The sequence below is a fragment of the Acanthochromis polyacanthus genome, chromosome 11 (genome assembly GCF_021347895.1).
Source record: "Acanthochromis polyacanthus isolate Apoly-LR-REF ecotype Palm Island chromosome 11, KAUST_Apoly_ChrSc, whole genome shotgun sequence".
In the NCBI taxonomy this organism is placed as follows: domain Eukaryota; kingdom Metazoa; phylum Chordata; class Actinopteri; family Pomacentridae; genus Acanthochromis; species Acanthochromis polyacanthus.
The window spans coordinates 32,274,902-32,294,745 of NC_067123.1; the positions used below are offsets into that span (position 1 = coordinate 32,274,902).

General features: G+C 40.8%; 2 protein-coding genes across 2 annotated transcripts; one reads left to right on the forward strand and one right to left on the reverse strand.

Moving 5' to 3' along the window:
* The first annotated feature begins 1,501 nt into the window (after positions 1 to 1,501).
* Positions 1,502 to 7,835, forward strand: sgo1 (shugoshin 1). Its single transcript, XM_022209657.2, has 10 exons — positions 1,502 to 1,636; positions 1,841 to 1,995; positions 3,191 to 3,399; positions 3,511 to 3,563; positions 3,653 to 3,717; positions 4,160 to 5,026; positions 5,139 to 5,270; positions 6,274 to 6,438; positions 6,668 to 6,857; positions 7,271 to 7,835. The coding sequence occupies exons 2-10, from the start codon at positions 1,851 to 1,853 to the stop codon at positions 7,428 to 7,430; spliced, it is 1,986 nt and encodes a 661-aa protein (XP_022065349.2). The 5' UTR covers positions 1,502 to 1,636; positions 1,841 to 1,850; the 3' UTR covers positions 7,431 to 7,835.
* Positions 7,836 to 8,492: 657 nt separating this feature from the next.
* Positions 8,493 to 19,567, reverse strand: kat2b (K(lysine) acetyltransferase 2B). The gene is made up of 18 exons (XM_022209662.2): positions 19,194 to 19,567; positions 17,192 to 17,318; positions 16,961 to 17,106; positions 16,777 to 16,863; positions 16,490 to 16,671; positions 16,007 to 16,198; positions 15,096 to 15,199; positions 14,829 to 14,954; positions 14,285 to 14,418; positions 13,309 to 13,517; positions 13,093 to 13,219; positions 12,889 to 12,999; positions 12,340 to 12,483; positions 12,126 to 12,240; positions 11,975 to 12,005; positions 11,667 to 11,730; positions 11,504 to 11,588; positions 8,493 to 9,919 (listed from the first exon to the last, which is right to left on the reverse strand). Exons 1-18 carry the CDS (start codon positions 19,392 to 19,394, stop codon positions 9,726 to 9,728), a joined length of 2,379 nt encoding a protein of 792 aa, XP_022065354.1. The 5' UTR covers positions 19,395 to 19,567; the 3' UTR covers positions 8,493 to 9,725.
* Between the last annotated feature and the right edge of the window lie 277 nt (positions 19,568 to 19,844).

The following is a 19,844-nucleotide window of genomic DNA, read 5'->3' on the forward strand; positions in this document are numbered from 1 at the left end:
TTAATATAGAGAGACTCACAAAAACACACAAAACGCACCAGTCACTGTTTCCTCGCTGTGCTGGAACAGCTGTAACATTTGCTTGCTTTCAACAAGAATAATACACCTTTTACATCAACAGAAGTGATGTTATTGTTAAAACAGTGAGTCATTACAGGTCTATAGAGCTCATTTTTGAAACAGAACACTCATGCCTACACTTACTCAATCCCCAAACCTACAATAAGAAGGCGTGCCTGCTATTAAACTTCCGTTAAGTGTGACTTTAGGTCGGATTATTATCTGTAATAAAATTTTTATTCATTTTGTTCAGCGTAAAGGATAGAATGCAAACAATGTGGAAATAATCCAACTGCAAACACAGAAGCACCAATTGTTAGTAGGAAAATCCAGCAACATCAGGAACTGTTCATTGGCCTTACTGCAGGCTGGCTTTTGCACAACAGTAAAGGCTAAGGCACCCAAAATTTACCAAACATCATTTGTAGCCTCAATATGCCATTCAGTTGGTTACCATGCACACTTTCCTGGATCATCACTGACAGAAGGTTCAAATGGATGCTATTAGCTGCAGTGAAATGTATGAAAGGTACAAGTTTCTTCCCTGTGCCCTGCCAAGCATGACATGCCCCGTTTGACTTTGACTTGGGAAAGTAAATGAGGTCATGACTAGTTATATAATATCAAGCAATCCAGTATTTACGGAACATTTATTGAGAGAAACCTGAGAGGAGTAGTAATGGGTACTTATGGACTCAGTGTGGCAGAAGAAAGACAGTTGTGTGAGTGTGCAGAAAAGAATGTACATTTCTACAGGCCCAACGCAAGAAGATAATAGTCTGGACACTGGAAGAGGGTGTCAAAAGATTTACTAGTCCAATTTAAAATTTGCATTCATCTATTAATTGGCTGACTTTCAGAGCCACTGTGCAACCTTGGCTTGAGCCAGACATAAGAGTTTCAGAAAAACCTCAAGGAATATGCCTCCAACACTGCCTGTCAGAAGGTTTTGAGATTAATTATCAGCTCCATCCACATGCAGCAGAGCAGTTTACAGAGCCCTGCTCAAGCTCTTATCTTCAGCAGTCAATTATGAATACTCATTCAGGAGGTACTGAATAAGCCTGACCCTTGATGAGTCGTAATCTAATTTACTTTTTAAAAGAAGTTTACTATGCCTCCATTCCCCAGCAGTGCACATGGTGCAGAGGCTCCACTTTGCTTTGTTTATTTCCAATAGACAGACAGGAGAAGGGTGAAAAGGGACTGATTGAAACGCCAAGAATCATAATTAGATAATTGTAGTGCTGTGTGGTAGTCTGCTGTTTAGTCTCAAAGGATCGGAATATGCAGACGAACAATGAATGCCAATGAATTACTTCTCCCCAGCAGTGAAATGTAGACTCATTTTCTGTTGAACTTTAGCGCCATCCAGCGACCAATTGTGTCACTTTCAGGAACTGACGTCTCTCAAACTTCCACCAATCAGCGGCCCCGGCTCTCAATTCGAACGGCAACTGTCGCAGGAAGGAGCAGCGCAGACAAATGGATTATTTTTCTGCTTAACTTAACCCACGAACTCGTTTTTTAAAGTGAAAACATACAAACCAAGTAACCTGGCGATACACATCTTCCGGTAGGTTTCATTTGAACGTTTTTTTCAAATACAAAGCCAGACTGCAGTTACTGAAAGTCGCCTAATGCATTGACAGACGTTAACGTCTAGTAGCTTGCTAACTTAGCTTGTTAGCTAGCACGTAAACTTCGTAATATGATTTGCTGAAATTTATCGCCAAGCTGCACTGTTAAGCTCCCGAATAACACTTTGACTTAATGATAGATCCTGAGCCATGGTGAAAGAAAGGGCCCAGAAGAAGTCTTTCCAGCAGAGTCTGGAGGACATCAAGGAGAGGATGAAGGAGAAGAGGACCAAACGGCTGGCCAGTGCTTTAGCTCCCAGCAGGGGCCGATCCAGAATGATAAACAAAAGCAATGGTAATGAAATAATACAAGGGACATTCTAGTTACTTAAACATATCGTGGTGAGAAATCATCTTTATTTTTGTTTTGTCGCATGTTGTTTAATGTCCATATGCTGTATGCATTGTAGATGTTTTCCTTCTTTAAGCCCTACCTCCACGACTAGATAGCCTTTCAGCTTTACAAGCTAGTCAAAATTTTACCGAGCTGCTCCTTACCACCTAACAAACCACTATTAGTCCAGCTCAAACTCTGTAAAATGCTACATCTTCAGAAAGAACAGCAGCAGCCTCACAGTCCATCAGCTTTGTTTACATTCTAGCCTGCTTCTGCTAACTCAAAATATCAGCCTCAAGTAAAGCACATCAGATGTTCTGCTTTTGGCTGCAAAAATGAACACAAGAGTCCACATTCACTCTCAGCGTATGAGAAGCTGAAAATCTGGAGGATTACTTTTTTTTAAAATGACAATGTCACCACGACAATAATAAAATCCTGACAGCACATTGTGTGGCTGTTGTGGCTAACAATCACATTCACTGTCTGCTGTTCCCTTTGCTGGCACATATTCCCTTTCTTTTTTAAAGTTCTTTTTTGGCCTTTTAAGTTTATTGCATAGGATAGTGAAGAGAGAGACACGAAATGTGGGGAGAAGGACCTGCAGCAAAGGGATACGGGTTGGATTCGAACCCATGACCACAGTGTCAGGGACTATAGCCCCTGTTTGTGGGTTGCCAGCTCAACCAGCTGGGCCGGGGCGCCCACATACTGCCTTTAAATCAGAATCAGAATCACTTTATTCATCCCCGAAGGGAAATTCAGTTAATTCAGTTAATTAATTCATTTAAATGCAGACAAATTCCCACTAAACCTGTTCAAATTAACCTCTTTTTCAATTTTTGTTGTCACAAATGAAATGGAGACTCAAATGCAGCCCATTAAGAGCCGTTTCCATCCAATCTGCGACTCTGCACCTCTAAATTAGAGATTTTATAACTGCAACATTCTTTGACAAGCTCACTGTACACATAAGTTCAAATATGCACAGTGTAGAGTCTTTGAATCAAAATATACTGTATTGATAGTGGACATTTAGGGGCTACTGGTAACTTGCAAATGATAACATTTATACATGCAGGAGTGCAGGGGATGCTGATATGAAGAGAGATTTTGCCTCAAGACAAACTGTCATTCCTATGTTTTCTCCCAGTGGCCAACTCAACGCACACCATCCTTAAGGGTGTCCAGCTGAACAACAAAGCGCTGGCTGTAGCGCTGCAAGCTGAAAAGGAGAAAGTGAGGCAGTCTAATGCAGTGATTCTGCAGCTGAAAAGGGAGCAACAGGCTTTGTTCCTTCACCTGCTTCTGCTCAAGAGGAAGCTGAAAGAGCAGGAAGCTCTGGCAGCAAGTGCTTCAGTGGTACGCTCTCTCAAAGTTATCCTGACAAATCAGTGAGCCATGTAAAGCATTGTGAAATACTGCATGTCAGTGTTGTGGAAAAATGTTTAATTTCTTTGTTTGCTGTCCTAGACTAAACCTCCAAATATCCTCGTTCAACCCCAAGACACTGTGGATTTAGAAAAGTAAGTTTGAACATTCTAAATTTGTCACATAAAATTTTGCCACATACTTTGTCTTGAGTTGTTGGAATTTGTTCTCTCGCAATTTACAGAGAAACGCGAATGAGCCAGAAACCTGAAGAGCACTTCTTGTGTGAGGCATCACCAATTACTGCCGGTAAAAATGCACACACTCTGATATTTCAGGTCAATATTAGGCATCAGCCATCATCGTACCAGACTATTTTTTGTCACTGATGTGGAGTTGTAGATTTCTGTTTTTTTTATGTAAATAAAACATGTTCACGTTGCATATTAAGCTTTAAAAAATTCCCAAATAAAAGTAGCATTGCTGATCCAAGTTTAACCCAAGGAAAAATAATTAACACATGTTTTGCTTGGCATTGAGTTGTTGCATAGATGGCAATAAAATTCTAAGAATCATCCACAAGCAATATTTAACAGTTTTTCAGACCTAAACCTATTCATCAAATGCTTAGATTATTACAGGACAGCAGTTGTATACAGTTTGTGGTATTTTGATAAACTTTTGCATTTATCCTAGTCCTAAAATTGAGCTAAGTAAATTTTAATGTTGATTTTTGTCCTTTTCTTCACAGACGCTCACCCCTCCAAAAAGAACGGACAACTTCAGTGTGACAAAGTGATTACCTTGCCATCTACAGTGGGTGTGAGGCGTCAGCGCACAGACAGAAGAAGCAGGAGGAGGTCGGAACGCATAAAAGAACAGAGGTTGTTGAGTGAGGCAGACCCAGTCTCCGGTTTGGGAGCTCTAACTTCAAGTCCAATTTGCAATGACAGTGAAAATCCAAATCAAAAGCGGCAAGAAGTAGAACCACAGATAGCAGATCTTTGTGACATAGAGGAAATACAGCACTCTACTCCTGAGCCTGTCCCACCCAAAAAGAGCCGACAGCGCCGTAGCAGGAAACAAGCCCAGCAGCAGCCTCGTCCCAAACCAGAACCAGCTTCACAGAAACCAGAGAGAGGACGCAAACCAGAGCGGGCTCCATTAAAGAAGCCATGGGAGAATCCCAAACCCAGAGCCCGCTCAAAGAGTCGGGACCGGTCAGCCACACGAGCCAAAACAGCACCTCCGCCACAGAGCAATAAGCTCAACACGTCATTGGGATTTAATGACACGTTTGACTTTGACTGTGAAGAGGCAGTACACGTCACACCATTCAAGGCCAAGGCTGACGACAATCCACCTGCCACACCCATTAATGAAGAGAGTCCACAAGAGGAGAAAGCCCAAACTGAAGCTTCATCTGTGGTTTCCAGACAGGAGGAATCTAGTTCATCATCACCGTCTTCTGAATCAGAGGACAGCCTTTATGTCCCTCAGAAGACCAAAAGGAGACAGACTTCTCCTCACCAGACAAAAGTCATCATTACTCGTAGAGGTCGGCCATCTAATGTAGTCAGACAGAAAGAAAACATCCCTCCGAAACGGGAGATCTCTAGTGAGTTTTTAGATTTGTCATTCTCAACTTCAGTTTCATATTTAATTAGTAGTTATTCTCTCCATTGTTTTTATGGATACAATTAAACACCTTCTCTTTTTGTGTTTTCTAGTCTTTAGAGATGAAGAGTCAAGCCCGAAGGCTGCAGAGCCTAAAAATGATGACGGTCATCTCCATTACTCACCTGATTCCACCTTCTCTAACAGCCCTGACCCTGTAAGGTTGGAACAAGAAAATCACCAAGGTCAGTAAATGCTAAATCTGCTGTTTTAACTGTGCAGGAGTGCTCAGGTTCTAATGTTACATGAAAGACCGTTATGAAAAGATGAAGCTGCCGTATTTCACAGTATTTAGGCAGCACTAATAATAAGCAGCTTCATAAAAGGCAACAAATTTCCCTTCATTAATAACTTGTTCCATTGCTTTAATATACCATTATCTATGATACACTGTCCTTCCCCGAGCATGAGATAAATGCACTTGTTATGATGAAATATAAATTTCAAACAGTTGGGTATTGGCTCAATTTCTCATGACATATTAATCACTAACCATTATTCTACAAATGATATGACATTAAAAGGGTGATAAAATGAAGTGCTTGTCTTACTTAGGGCTGTTGCATTTTAACGTTTAGATATACTTTAGAGTCTGTTGGCATGACAACAGCCAAAGACATTTAAATTTGTGCATTTCTGCTGAAGGAGTGAATTTTGGTTTGAAGTAATTACTCCGCCAAGGAATGCAGCAGAGTTATGTGACGATCGACGTTCATTTGTCTGTCTGTCTCGCTGTTAGCAACATTACAGGAGGAAACTTTCAGGGAAGGTCAGAAATGACACAAGGACCAAGTGATTAGATTTTGGCAGTGATGCGGCTTATAGTCTGGATCCACAATTTGTTAAAGATTTCCATATCATTGTGAGATAGCCGCACAGCATCACTGTAACTATGACTACAAGGGAACGCTACGTCCACTGCCTGCTGACGATCACATGACTGCGATCCTACTGCAAATCGGACCCTGTGAAACGAATTTTTTAAAGATGTCACCTGTCGGAAATCATGCAACGACTGAGCAGCCTTGGCAGTGTACTGCGCTCTCTGAGTGCTTTTCTTGTTATATTTGCCTTTTATGAAACCAGTTTTGCACAGTGAAGACATTAAACCTCTTACTTTAAGCTGTTTTATAAGACCAGTAATGAATTTATGATGGTTTTATGTGTTTGTTTGTCTTGGTCTTTCAGAGCCTCGGGAGGAAATGATGGACTCTTTACTTTCTGTCAGCCCCCTGGTTGAAGCTGAGATGATGAGATTAGACAACGTCCTGTCCAATTTTGGAGATTCTACCTGCGAAGCTCCAGCTCTTTTACCCCACCAAACACCACAACTGCTTAAAACAATCAAGAAACGTAAGATGTTATTTGATTCTGCCTAGAACTGCATGTCAGAATTAAATGTCATGATCACGGTGAACACATGGCTGAGCCAGATCACACTTTCATTTTATCGTCTTTTCTCTGTGCATTGACTTTATTGCACTCTGCTCATGGGTGTATGCACATGAATACACACAACTCCACAACTCCTGTTTTCAGTTTTTCTTTCTTGTGGTTCACATCTTCCTTCACGTTTCAACAGGTGGGCTTGGTGTAAGGACAGCGGGGCGGGGCTTGAGTCTGTGTGATGTGACCAATCTATCCCCTGCAGCCTGTCGCAAGTTCTCCTGTGGTGCCTCGCGCCCTTCTGACTCTCGATGCTCCACCCCTGTTCCTGCTCGCAAGCGGCGCTGCACCATGACGGTCGACTATAAGGAGCCTTCACTAAGCGCGTAAGTTTACCTAATATACTGCTCCTATTAGCCCCTTTCACACAGCCTGTTCTTCAGGGGGAGACTGTTACACCTTTATTACGCTTAGTTTTTTCTGTGTGTAAGGTATAGGGATGAAACGGGGGGTGCATTGCTGTTTCACCTTTGAAACGATACACCACATGAGACACGGATGCTGTTTTGTTGCATTTAACGCCTCTGATTCCTGATGGCTGGCGTGCTACATGTAATTACACACTGGAGCAGCATTCGCCAATTTCTTTTAGTTCAGTCTGAGTGAACAAAGGCAGGCAACAGCAGCATAAATGAGGGGTCATTCTTAGAGGTGTTACAGCACTTTCTCTGCGTGTTCCTCTAAATGGTTCACTGATTTTTACTCTGAATGCTCAACAATTATAATCACACCTTCACAGGAAACTTCGGCGCGGAGACAAGTTCACAGACTTGCAGTTCCTTCGCTCTCCCATTTTTAAGCAGAAGTCTGGAAGGAGGTCTGTGCAGAAATCAAGGAATTCCATGAGCAGCCAGCAGCCATTCGAGAAATATAATGAATCCTTTGTTGGATGTCGCTGAAGGCAGCTACCCTATTTGCCCTTTCCAAACTCTCAGTGTTGACTGCATTGCCAGTATATAACAGATGTTCTTTAGAGCTTGACAAGTGAACATATTTGTCACTCTCAGGTTTGTGTCTGTGTGAAGACCAATTGTGATCATTTTTTTTCTGTGAATTCTTTTCCTGCATATTTTGTGAAGCTATAGTTTTCTTCTTTTTTCCTCTTTGTGTGTAGGTACATGTAGTAATGCCTTATTCCTAAAGACGTTTTTACAATTTTATATCACCTTACTTCAATTGCTATTTTTATTATGAAATTGTGAATATGAGTACATATTGTCACCTAATACATTCTGATTTGTATCTTGATTTAACTGTATATTCTGCAGTATGATGTGACAATAAACTTTTCTTCACTTACTCTATTGCTTCGTTTAAGTTTAAATGATTCTTAACTCATGTGACTCTAGGGAAAGATGGTTCATATTTAGCTAGTTAGCATATTTAGGTAGTTAGCTTCCCTGTTCCAGTCTGCCCTGTGCACAAGCAGAAACGTGCACAGGAGACACTGGAATGTTGTGTAGATCACTTTGTAACCATTTGTTTCCCTTTGACAGAGCCAGGACTGTACAGCCACAGGGTTTTTTTGTTTTTCAGCGATGCACAGAGTGGACAGCTGCTGTACCATAAGGAGGTATTTGCTGAATTTCACATCAAGTGCATTGGAGGATGAACTGCTGACTTTACCTTTTATTTGATTAACTTTATCAGAGAGGATTGTGTATCTGGACAAGCTAAAATCTGAAACATCAAAGAATACATCAAGCCAGTTTGTGTCAGGGTATTCATTTCCACTTTCAATAGCTAATTAATTAAAACAGTTTGCACATGAACTTTGGCCTGTGCAAACAAACAATAACAATGTACCATGATAGTGTTTACCATGGTAAAAGTTCTCTTTATTGGAGCTGAAAAGCACATGAAAGCCGTGTTAAGTTCTGTTTGCAACTGAAACACTGTATTGGATGAAGGCTAGTAAAATAATTTATATTCTTGAGTCAAAAAAATCCTCAGACACAGAATTAGCCTCACTTCTGTTTTAATCAGTCTATAAAATAGGCTAACGCTATGTCATTAAAACCAATTGTACAAAGAGCATGAAATACTTTTCCAGACATATTACAAAAAGTACTTTTTTTCCCTAAAGTTTGAAAAGTACAAACACCTTTTTACAAAACAGCAAAACTACATAGTATTGCACAATCTTTTCATTTATCTCCAAAGTATAAAGTTATCAATCTCCATCTGCGGGACAAAAATAAGAAATAATAAATTAAGACCTTGTCTTATGCATAATTCTTCTAAATTACAGCACATAAATAAGAATAAACTCTAGATAATTAAATTAGTTCTTAGTCAACAATGTAATTTCTATGTAAAACAAATTCTGAAGAAAAGAAGATCCTCTCATTTATGTTAACTAATACTTGGAAAAATAAAAGTGCATTTCTGATAGTCAAACTGCCCTATGCAACTTGGTGGGAAAAAAGATTATTTTTAGTTCTGAAAAAGAAAATATATGTTATATACATATTTAAAATATACAATGGATATAAGTGCTTCCAAATAAAATCTGTACAGATTTAAAGTATGTATTCTACTTTTGGCAGGATGAACTCATCGTAGACAGACTTTGACCTCATTAACTCCACATGCTCACAGGAAAACAGGAAGGAAAATTTGAACTCTCAGTCACTTTCCTCACAGGTAACACTTTTGTCATAACTAAACCCACTGCAGATGTAGTTACTTCTCATGAAGTCTCTACCTGAGTCAACCGAGAGGAGAAGAGAGACACTGAAAAGGCAGAATGAGAACAAAAGAGACAAAGACAGATGGGTGGTAAATCTCCAATCAGCTGTCAGTCTGGGCTTTCATTCAACGTCTGAAACACAAATGATAGTGAAACCTTTCTGCTCTATTTAATATGTATTACTGTTACTTCTGCTGTCCTTTCAATCCATGGGCCTCTGGGATACGTGATGAAATACAAAGACACAATGCTTCTTTTGTTTGAAATCAGAAACAGCCTCACACTTCTTCATTGTGGCCTTCCCTCGTGACCATCTTTCAAGGTAAATATCAGTCTAAGCTCTTGATTTAGGTTCTGGGCATTTATCAGAGCGCCGATCTGAGACCCGTTTGCGCCTTTTATATTAAGATATGTCTTTGCAACCTTCAGAATCAGTAGTCCTAATCTTGGCTTGTCTTTTGCATTACCTATAACTCGACCATTCATACTCCCAGAGACTACTTTACTTCTCGATGAGCCCTGCTTCTTTGATCTTGGTGTAGAAGAACTTCTCCAGTAAGTTGGCACATTTATAGTACTCGCTCTCCGGGGGGTTGTACTCGCGACAGTTGGTGAAGATGCGCTGCATGTCGGCCATGAACAGCTTGCGCGTTGTGTAGTACCTGCTCTTCAGACGCTCGCTCATTGTCTTGAGGTCTGCGAGGGGGAAAGGTGTGAATTGTGAACGCAAAACTCAAAAATCTTTCTGAAACATGATACACTCAGCGGTTAAATAACTACACCACTAAACCCTGAGCTTTTTCATTTTCTATTTAGCAGGAACACCACTTGAATAGCATTGAGCAGTGAAAAACCACTGGAGTGAGCTAAATGTAATGTTCATTCTAAATGATCTGCACTTGTGCTGCATTATCTTCATTTATACAAGTGCAAATGCCTTTTGAATGGACTGATACATTTAAAGCACGTGTCAAACTCAAGGCCCGCGGGCCATATCCGGCCCGTAATACAATTATATCTGGCCCGCGAGATCATTTTACATTGATTTACTGTTAATGTTATTAATGGCCCGACGATATGATGCGCTGATAACACACAAACTACAGACCCCTTAATGCAGTGAAACAGCTGCCTTGCCGAATAATAGGTTACCTGGGAATATTTCCGCGTCATTTAAGTCAAGCGTCTGTTATTGTCTGCAACCCTACTGTAACGTCAAAGCTAGCCCTTAGCAATGGCGAAAAGAAAAGTTGATTCTGAAAACAGAGTCTTTCAAAGCGATGGGAGGCTGAGTTTGCACTTACTTTAATCTCTAGTTGTTTCTAATATAATTCTAATATAATTTTTAAAAGGACAGTTCATTACATATAAAGATTTTTCTAATATACTTGTTCTCCTTTGCACTAAAACGTCGGAAAAACTTAGACTTATTGTTACTTCTCAGTAATTATGCTATCAGTTTACTGGTCCGGCCCCTTTGAGACCAAATTGGGCCCCTGGACCAAAATGGGTTTGACACCCCTGAAAGCATAGTAGACAGAGTGCAAGTCTTCTAAGGGGACCCATCTTACACTCACAAGGCATCGGATGTTTTTCATTCTGTTAAGTTCCTCGTGAAGAAGTGAGGAAACACAGGTTTATCCTACACAGAAGTCTATCTTATTAAGCGGTGTGATGCATAAATTCAACACCTTTGTGGGTGTTGGTTTGATTTCAGAATCAGAAATACTTTACTGATCTCTGAGGGGACACTGCTTACATTACAGTTGCTCCCATTTAGCATCTTAGAAATCTATGCAGTACAAAAAATATAAGATAAACATAAGTAGAAAAGTATAAGCAAAAAATGTATAATGTGCATTGTTCTGAGAAGATGTAAGTATACAGCTTAATGAATGCTAATTGAGTCATAATTGTGTTGCTGCATAGAGAAGAAGTTATTGCACATTACTGAGTGTTAACTCAAAGAGTGAATATCAGCTAACTGCCTGCAGGTGAAACATAACGAGTCTTGGGTCAGCCGATTGACACAATGAGGGAGGAGTTGTATAGTTTGATGGCCGCAGGCAGGAATGATTTCTTGTAGTGCATTTTAACACATGATAACAGCTGTGCAGCACATCATGAGAGGTGCAAACATCCAACGTTTTTTTCTCCTTAAACTCTCCTATCTCATTTATCTTCTATCTTCAGTATTGTAAATTCCTAATCCTGCCTACTGGTGACTGTGTTCCTCTTGTCTTCTCCCCTTCAGATAATTGTGATTGTCAGCATACTTACCCATGGGGAAGCGAATGACTTGGTAGTACCCAGGGGCCTCTGTTTTCTTCACAGGCTCCATGAAAGGCCAGGCGTTCTGGTGGCTCTAAGATACACAGACCAGTCCGGTAAGAAAAATGTGTGTTTCAGATGTAGACTGTACATGTGTATGTTTATCCCTCACCTTCACATGTTGGAGGATGGTTTTTAGAGTGCTGTACAGTTGATCTGGATCCTTCAGTTCCTTCCTAAAGTGGCAAAAATAACAAAGCATCAGATGTGGAGTCATTGTGCATCATATTTAGGACAGTAGTGGGTGATTTTTTTCATCCTAATGCAAATTGTAGCTATAAAGTTGCATCATTGTTGACATAAGAAATCATAGTTGTGTTTAATTAGAAAACCTGCTTCTTGCCAGTGTGCGTAGGGACATAAATTAATGATTATATAAAGCAATGCAGCTTCAGTCTTTCACAGTCAGGCCACACTTACCCTTTGCCCACAGGCTTCCAGCCAGTTTCACCTGTTGATAGACAGAAACTAAAATTACACTCACTTAACACTAAAATCATCCAAAAGAGGTAAATAGAAACAGGATGTAGTTGTTAGAGAATAGAGAGTTAGCTAACAGCGAGTAACGTACGTATGCCAGGAATGCTCTCAATGGGAATCTGCCGGACTCCGTCCTTAAAACAGGACAGCCCCGGATAGACTTTTCTGATCTGAGCCTGCTTCCTCTCTATCAGCTTCTTGATGATCTGAGGGAAACAGATTGGAAATGAATAACAGATGGCAAACGCAGGGATGTAGAGAAGCACTTTAATACTACAGATTTAATTTAAAATCAACTAACATACCTCCTTCTGCTTCTTGATGATCACAGAGAACTCTGTGTAGGGGATGCTGGGGTTGAGTTCACAGCCCATTAGTGTGGCTCCTTCATAATCCTTGATGTAGCCCACATACTTGGCCTTCGGGACCTTGATATCTTTGGAGAAACCCTGAAAGGGAGAAGAAGATATCTGCTTTTTCCTGCTGTAAATACAGGATCCAACAAATACTACAAAGAATAAGAATCATAGAATTAACACCCATCTCGTATTTTACTTGTTTTTATTATAAATCTTTCAGTACAACCTACGAATTAAGCATCAAAATATGTATAAACACCAGTACAAAGCTTGTCAAATTGTAGTAAGTCTACTTGTTTTCAAGAAGTGCGGGAAATATGTTATTCGTTCTTGAAAATAGTACAGTCTAGGACAAGGGGAACCATTTAAATCGCCTTAGGTTTCACTATCATTGCAGATAACACAAAGTATATTTTGTTTATTGAGAAAAGAGTCAGTAGAAATGTAGGAGAAAGATTTAATTCATGTGAAGTTTTGATACACAAAGCGTATTACCTGTTTCTTGAAGTAACCAATGGCGTACTCATCAGCATACGTAAGGAAGTTGAGGATTTCATGCTTTATGTGATATTCCTTTAGGTGGTTCATCAAATGGGTTCCATAACCCTGTAACCACACAGCAAAAACAGGTTAAAGCTGACCGCCCACACGTAACTAGACACACGCCAGGCTGAGAAATAAAGTAGGCGTTGCTCTCACCTTGACCTGTTCGTTGGAGGTGACGGCACAAAAGACAATCTCTGTAAAGCCTTGCGATGGAAACATCCGGAAGCAGATCCCTCCGATCACTCGACCGTCCTTGATCAGCGACAGCGTCTTGTGTTTCCTGCCAAGAAAAAAGAGAATTTAAACAGAATGTGTCTCAGCCACATTTGTGAGCATTAGGGAGTGTGGATAAAGAGCATGCAGACTCACGGATCAAAGACCAGCCGTGTGATGTACTCCTTGGGCATTCGGGGAAGCTGGTGTGAGAAAACATTCTGAAGGCCGACGAGCCACATCAAGATTCTCTTGTTGGGCTTCTGGTTCAAAGAGTTTCCGATGACGTGGAATTCAATCACCCCTCTGCGTTCCTCCAGGCGGGCAGCTTCGTCGCGTGCAGAATGAGCTGACAGCAGGCTGGTCTGCACAGGCAGGGAGGTATCAAATAATGAGGACCATTTTGTTCAAAACATAGCTCTCCCCATCAGGTAACACTGAGTGGACGCTTAGTATTTTTGGAAATTCTCATGAATGTACACTTTTCCTTGCAGTGGCCCTAATGTTCATGAAATGTTCTGGGCCCTAAACCAAAGCAAAACGGAGCACTACCACACATCACTATTATTTGATGCCTTATCTTGGTGTACAAAGCTGCCTGTGAAAGCTGTCTATGCACTGAAAAGACGGTTAAATCCCACACAGAAAACAATAGTACAAAGTTTTGTGTAGAAACAGTTTTATATGAAAAGATTGATATTTCCAAACAAAAAACATTGGTAACTAGAAATCGCAAGAATTTACTGAGTAAAAAAATGCATATTTTTAACAGGAAAAGAAAAAAAGGAAGCTGCCTCTAGAGAAGTATGAAGTGAATGACTGAACTGAATATTACACACTTGCTAAAATTAACAAGCAGCACGGGGTTTTTCCAGTTTTTAAGCTAAAAAAAACTGATGTTAATAAATATGCTGTGTTCTGATCCAACTGTAAGTCAGTCATTTTTCACACAGTTTCTGCCCAAACTGTTAACATTTACACATTCTGAATTATTTTATTTTGTTTTTATGGAGACCCACATAAAGTCAAAATTATTTAAAATGCACATCCTAAAACAACAAAAGCTGAAGCAAAGCGTTGTACAGTTAAAACAACACATACTGTGAATATCAGCCACATAAAGACTGGTTACCTCTGGAATGGCTGCGGGGTCAGTGATGGTTGCCATGACTTCATTGATGAGGTCCATGGGGATGTCCCCCACCACCCTGGGTCTCTTGTTTTCCTCGTGATGAAGGGGCTCAGTGGGTTTACGCTTTTCTCCAACTAAGAGAACGTACAGACACAGAGGAAGATCCTCATCATCACCATCTGTTTCTTTTACACCTTCTCACCAGCTGAGCAGTGTGTCTGAATCCAAACAAGAAGATGATCAGCCAATGCATGTTCAGTTGGCACCGATACAATCTGTCAGTATGTTCTGAACACAGCTGTGCTTCAAATAAATTTAATAAAGTGTGTTTGTTGTAAATTTACGAGATTCCAGGAAGAATCCTATTTAAAAGTAGTCAGATAGAGAGGGACAAATTAAACTGCCACAGAAACATGTAAACATGGTTTCACTGTGAAAAACAAGGCTATAATTTAGTTTAGTGCTCCCTGTTTGCTGTCAGATGTTGCATAACAGGTTAGCATTATTGTAACCTTACAAGTAATTACAGGCTTGTGTGTAATACCTGGGTTTGTCTCCAGAACAGAGGCTGTTTTTCTGGCAGGACTGACGCTGCCGCAGGTGGATGGATCCACCGACACAGGGCTGGTGCTGTAGTACAGAGGTCTGGCCACAGGGGGAGCACTGATAACTGCAGATCAACACGGACAACATAGGCAGGTAAAAGTGTTTTCAGTGGATCGTATTGTTCAGTGACAGTCCTTCCATTAATCAAAATTAGGCGACAGCATGAAAGGTGTGTTTTTGTTGAGGCTGTGAGGGTGTGTGTTACCTGTGTGGATAGGAATCTGCCCTCCTGCTGCTCCTGCCAAGAAGTCTTGGCTCCAGATCGGAGAGCTGTGACTGTACACCTCCTCTTCCAGCATAGACAAGAACCTGAGCACAGAAAACACAACAACTACTTTACTACATTAAAAACAGTAGTCATACATGCGTATCGGCTGGGCGATGCATCAAAATGTATTTTCAATTACAATTTTGGCTTCTAGCAATTCTGAAAACAAAATAACTGAGTTAGAACAATTATTGTGCCGCCTTCCATTTGCCAATAATTTTCTAATTTTCACTTCAATATAATTCAAACAACATTATTAATTCCACTTGGGCAATTCATTTGAAGTGGCTTGTTGCAGGTTACACAACACACGACAAAACATACACATATGCAAACAATTCTGCAAATATGTACATATGTATACTCATACACATAATAAGTAAAATTTCATGTTGCTTTGCCGCCTATGAAGTATTTAAATGATTTGAATGATTTGGAGGATCTGTTAGTTTTACACGCAGGTCAAATAGAAGCCAGAATGCTTGTTTCTTTCTTTAGGATTTGATGGGTGCAAAAAGAATTCACTCTAATGATCTTAAAGCTGATTTTACTAATGTTTTGTCTTTTGTTTATAAATCCAGTGCATCCCTTTGCCTTACAGCAGTGCACTGTTGCCCCTCCATAGCAGCTCGTGTTTGAGCAAATTTAGCTAAAACAAAAAATAGGTTCCCCAATTGTGTTAAATGCTTGTGATGTAACTATTGATCAAAAATAATCACGATTACTATTTTTGCCTTAATTGAGTGGTCCTAATATGCACACGTGTCTACTTTGATACCACAGGTGTGCATGCATATGTTAGGTTTGTTGCATATTTTTGTGTACAGTCTCCAATTTTTTTCTCTTACTTGGGAAAGTGTGTAAGAATGAGTGTGCGTTTCTCGGGAGGAAGCTTGTCTTTCTCCTGCCGGGCCTGCTCCAGCAGCTGTTTCCTCATCACAGTGAACACAGAGCGCAGCAGCGTCCGGCCGAAGATCTGAGTGGTCTCGTACCGGGGCAGACTGTCACAGAACTGAGGCACATTGCAGTAGCAGAGCCACCTGTGAAGAGCATACGACAGAAATGTAGATGATGTGCTCAATTAATCAATTAGTTATTTGGTCTCTAAAAGGATAAAAAATGTCCATCAGACTGTCCCATGGGCTCAGATGACAACTTTAAATGTCTTGTTTTGTCCACAATCCAAAGATATTCAATCATAAAGGAGGAGAAGAAATCAGAAAATATTTAAGTTTTTTTTAGGCTCAAGTTACTCAAACAATGTAAGTGATTAACTGTTGCATCTCTGCTGTAGATTGATTACAGGCAGAGTAACTGTTTAGCCCTACTACCTAGTGTAGTTGGCTTTGTATCCAGCTGCGTCGTCATTGGGAACCCTTTGTCGTCTCTGGGAAGGCGTTTCCAGCTGCCAGTAGTTGATCTGGTTGAGAAACATCTTAGCCAGCTCCATGATGGTTTGACGTTCCTTAGACGGCAGGTGGCTGAATTTGTACTGGACAAAATTGTTAACCCCCTATTTTGGAATCGCGTGGAAAGAGATAATACATGAGTAAAAATGAGGACACGCTAAAACATTAATTGGAGATGCAGTTGATGCAAATGTAGACTTCTAATTTACCTGTTCAATGCTGGGTTTTTCAAATGGTGGACTCTCCTGTGCTTCTAACATAGGTTTACCCATCTGTAGGATGGATTTCCTCAACAGCTAAGAGGCAAACAGAGAAGGAAAATGTTCACTTGAATGAAATGCAGCCGTGCATATTCAGTGTTCCCATAAACTGACTGTAGGAGGAGAAATTTACTTTGAAGAGGGAAAAGTAGACTTGTTTAGTGTCAGCATCCTCCTCTTTGTGGACACAGGTGTACAGATACTCCACATCCAGGACAATACCTAGAAGTCTGTTCATTTCCTCTTCTGAAACGTTTTCTAGATGGGTCACATGATCACCTGGGAGAGGGAAAAAAAAGATGCACACTTCAGATGCCTATAACTGTACACTTTTTGGTATTATTTCCTTCTGTAGATTCTTTACCCAGAGTGTGAGAGCAGCTCCGGCAGGGTTCCTGCAGGTTCACTGCGTTGGACTGCTGGTCGGTTTGTGGGGGTGTAGGAGGAGGGTTCTGACTCTTCCAGCCATTGCACTTACAGGCTCCCTCTGCCTATAAAAAGCAGAGCTGGAATTAGCACACGAAGTAGCATACAAGAAAGTATAAATCCAACTTATATTAAACAAACCACCTTTTTAACCTATGCAAAAACACTGATCAGAAATATAAAGACAGTGTAGAAATCGTGTAGAAGAAGTTGTTTTCTGGTTAAATGCGCACACAAAAGTTGCTGAGCTGTTCCACTGATGACAAATTCTAAACCACCGAGTTAAACCACACCCTAGTCAGGCGAGGTTTTAAAGAATAATAGTGTGACTAGTACTCAGACACTCCCTTAACCTGTGAAAGGCCTCCTTAGAATGCAGCTTTATTCAAATGACATGATGCCACAGATGACAAGAAAATCCATCAATCAATTGTTGATAAATGTGAAGAAAAAGATTAAGAACATCGGTGGTGATTGTTGATTCGACATTGTTGTGTCAGAAATTTAAATATCAGTGATAATAAACCTAATAGTAACAGTCGTACATTTTAGTAAAGTTTGTTGCTCATCAATTAGAAATAAATTGGTAATAATCAAACCAGTAAAAAAAGATAATTGTCTATATGTGTTATCTTAATTTATGTTGCAGTTAAACTAAAAGAAAGTTCAGACTTTTAAAATAAAGGTAATCATGACGCGTGAGGGAAGCTTACATTTAGTATTTTTTTAAATAACAATGTTGTCGTCTATTATAGTTCAGTCAGATTACAATCTAAATTTGTTGATTTAAGAATATCTTTTGTGCAGGATAAATCAAGAAGTCCCCATTGTTATTTTTCCCCGTGCATTTTGACCATATTGTCAGGTATTTAAATAACAATGACATTGAATTTATAGTAAACTTATAACTTGTGGCCCATCAGTTAAAGATTGATTAGCAATAGTCAGAAACCGTTTTTTAAAATCTGAAATAATTGTGTGTTACATAACATTTACTGTATGTTCCGCTTGAAGTGAAAGCAAACACAAAGTTTGAAAATAAAGTTACTGTAATGGATAAATAACAAGTTTGCAGTGATCAAAGTGACTCGTGAGGTAAAATATCCCTCCTTTATAAGATTTTACCAAATTGTAGTCCAGAGGGTCTAAATTTGTTCACTTAAGCAAATCTTTTGTGTACATATCATGCTGATATTCAATATATGTGTATATTTTTTTAAAAGAAAGTAGCCACTGTCGTTTAGGGGGCGTCCTACTCGGGTTACAACCTCAGAAGACCTCAGGTTAGTGAAGGTTTCTCAGACTGCCAGCGCAGTGACAGGAGGTGTGGACAGCAGGCTTGTCACCGTCAGCTGGAGAGGCTGCACTGAGCATGCGCGTTGAAACAACAACAAACTCCGCCCCCTCCAGCAGCTGTCACCCTGTCAAAACAAAGACCCCGTCCCTCGCTGCGGATCATACGCTGCATAAGCCCCATGAACTGCTCTCTGTTTACCGCCGGGCTCTGACACACGGCAACGGGGACACCGTTAAAATCCTGCGGAAAGCAACGCCGCGGCGGCCCGACACCCAGCAGACTACAGCCCCGGAGCCCAGTCAGCTACTCCCAGCAGCCAGCCAATGTTTACGTTCACCAACCCCCCACCTTGACAGGAACATAGTAACACTGTAAAACCACTGGGCAGCCTGCAGCTGGAAGGCCCCTGCTCAACAGTCCCGCTGTATAAATAAATCATCTGCATTTTTTTAGGATCACCTCCTGTGAAAATGTTTCGTGCATGCAAAATAGAAAAAAAAAATAGAAAAAATGAAGTGCGGCAATGGCTTCCTTTGCTGCGCTTGCATTTTGCAAACTATTGCAACCAAGCCCAGGAAATAGCCTTAATTAAAAATAAGCCCTGATAACGGCCGCGTGTTAAAAGTCTGCAGGTGTAGCGTACTTTGCAGGATGAATACACTCCGAGTTTTTCCAGTTTCTTCGGCCGAGGTGAGGAGCGGAGTTGCGCCTTCTTCACGGCGATACGTGCGGATCCTCCAGCGGCGCCGGAGCCCTCCGTCCCCCCGGCTCCGGGAGCGGCCGGGACCAGGCCCGCAGCTCCGATGGCCGGCGAACCTTGCTGAATCCCAGCGCTGTCGGCCATGATTCGCACCGAAACCCGAAGGGACCGCCGGGGCCCCGCGGAAATATTCGCTCTGCCGTCCGCTCCTATTCCACAAGCGGAGGATCAGACATGGCGCTCATCCTTATTTTCAATTTCTCACTGTAGGCCCATTTTCCTCCGCTAGGGGACTGAGATGGGATAGGCCAACCCCGCCACAATTCATAGAGGAGAGGTCACAAAATGCAACCGTTTCTAGCAAAATTTCAAGGTCAAATGTAAGGAGGGAAAAAATGTTATGAGGAGCCATATTTGAACAGCCAGTGTCTGGAGGGAATCAGTCATTGCAACATAAAGGAAGCACTGAAATTAACACCATTATTACAATTAATGCCATCTTACAGCCAATCATTAAACATATGGAAACTAGTTGATAATAGAACAATTTACTCTCATGAATTCATCATTTAACATTAGGTTAAAGGTCAAAGA

Coding starts and splice junctions, on each gene's coding strand:
- sgo1 (XM_022209657.2), top strand. CDS start 1,851: ATGGTGAAAGAAAGGGCCCAGAAGAAGTCTTTCCAGCAGAGTCTGGAG. Junction 1,996..3,190: donor AATGATAAACAAAAGCAATG/GTAATGAAATAA, acceptor GTTTTCTCCCAG/TGGCCAACTCAACGCACACC. Junction 5,271..6,273: donor GGAACAAGAAAATCACCAAG/GTCAGTAAATGC, acceptor TTGGTCTTTCAG/AGCCTCGGGAGGAAATGATG.
- kat2b (XM_022209662.2), bottom strand. CDS start 19,394: ATGGCCGACAGCGCTGGGATTCAGCAAGGTTCGCCGGCCATCGGAGCT. Junction 13,518..14,284: donor ACCCCGCAGCCATTCCAGAG/GTAACCAGTCTT, acceptor CTGCCTGTGCAG/ACCAGCCTGCTGTCAGCTCA. Junction 12,241..12,339: donor TCATCAAGAAGCAGAAGGAG/GTATGTTAGTTG, acceptor TGTTTCCCTCAG/ATCATCAAGAAGCTGATAGA.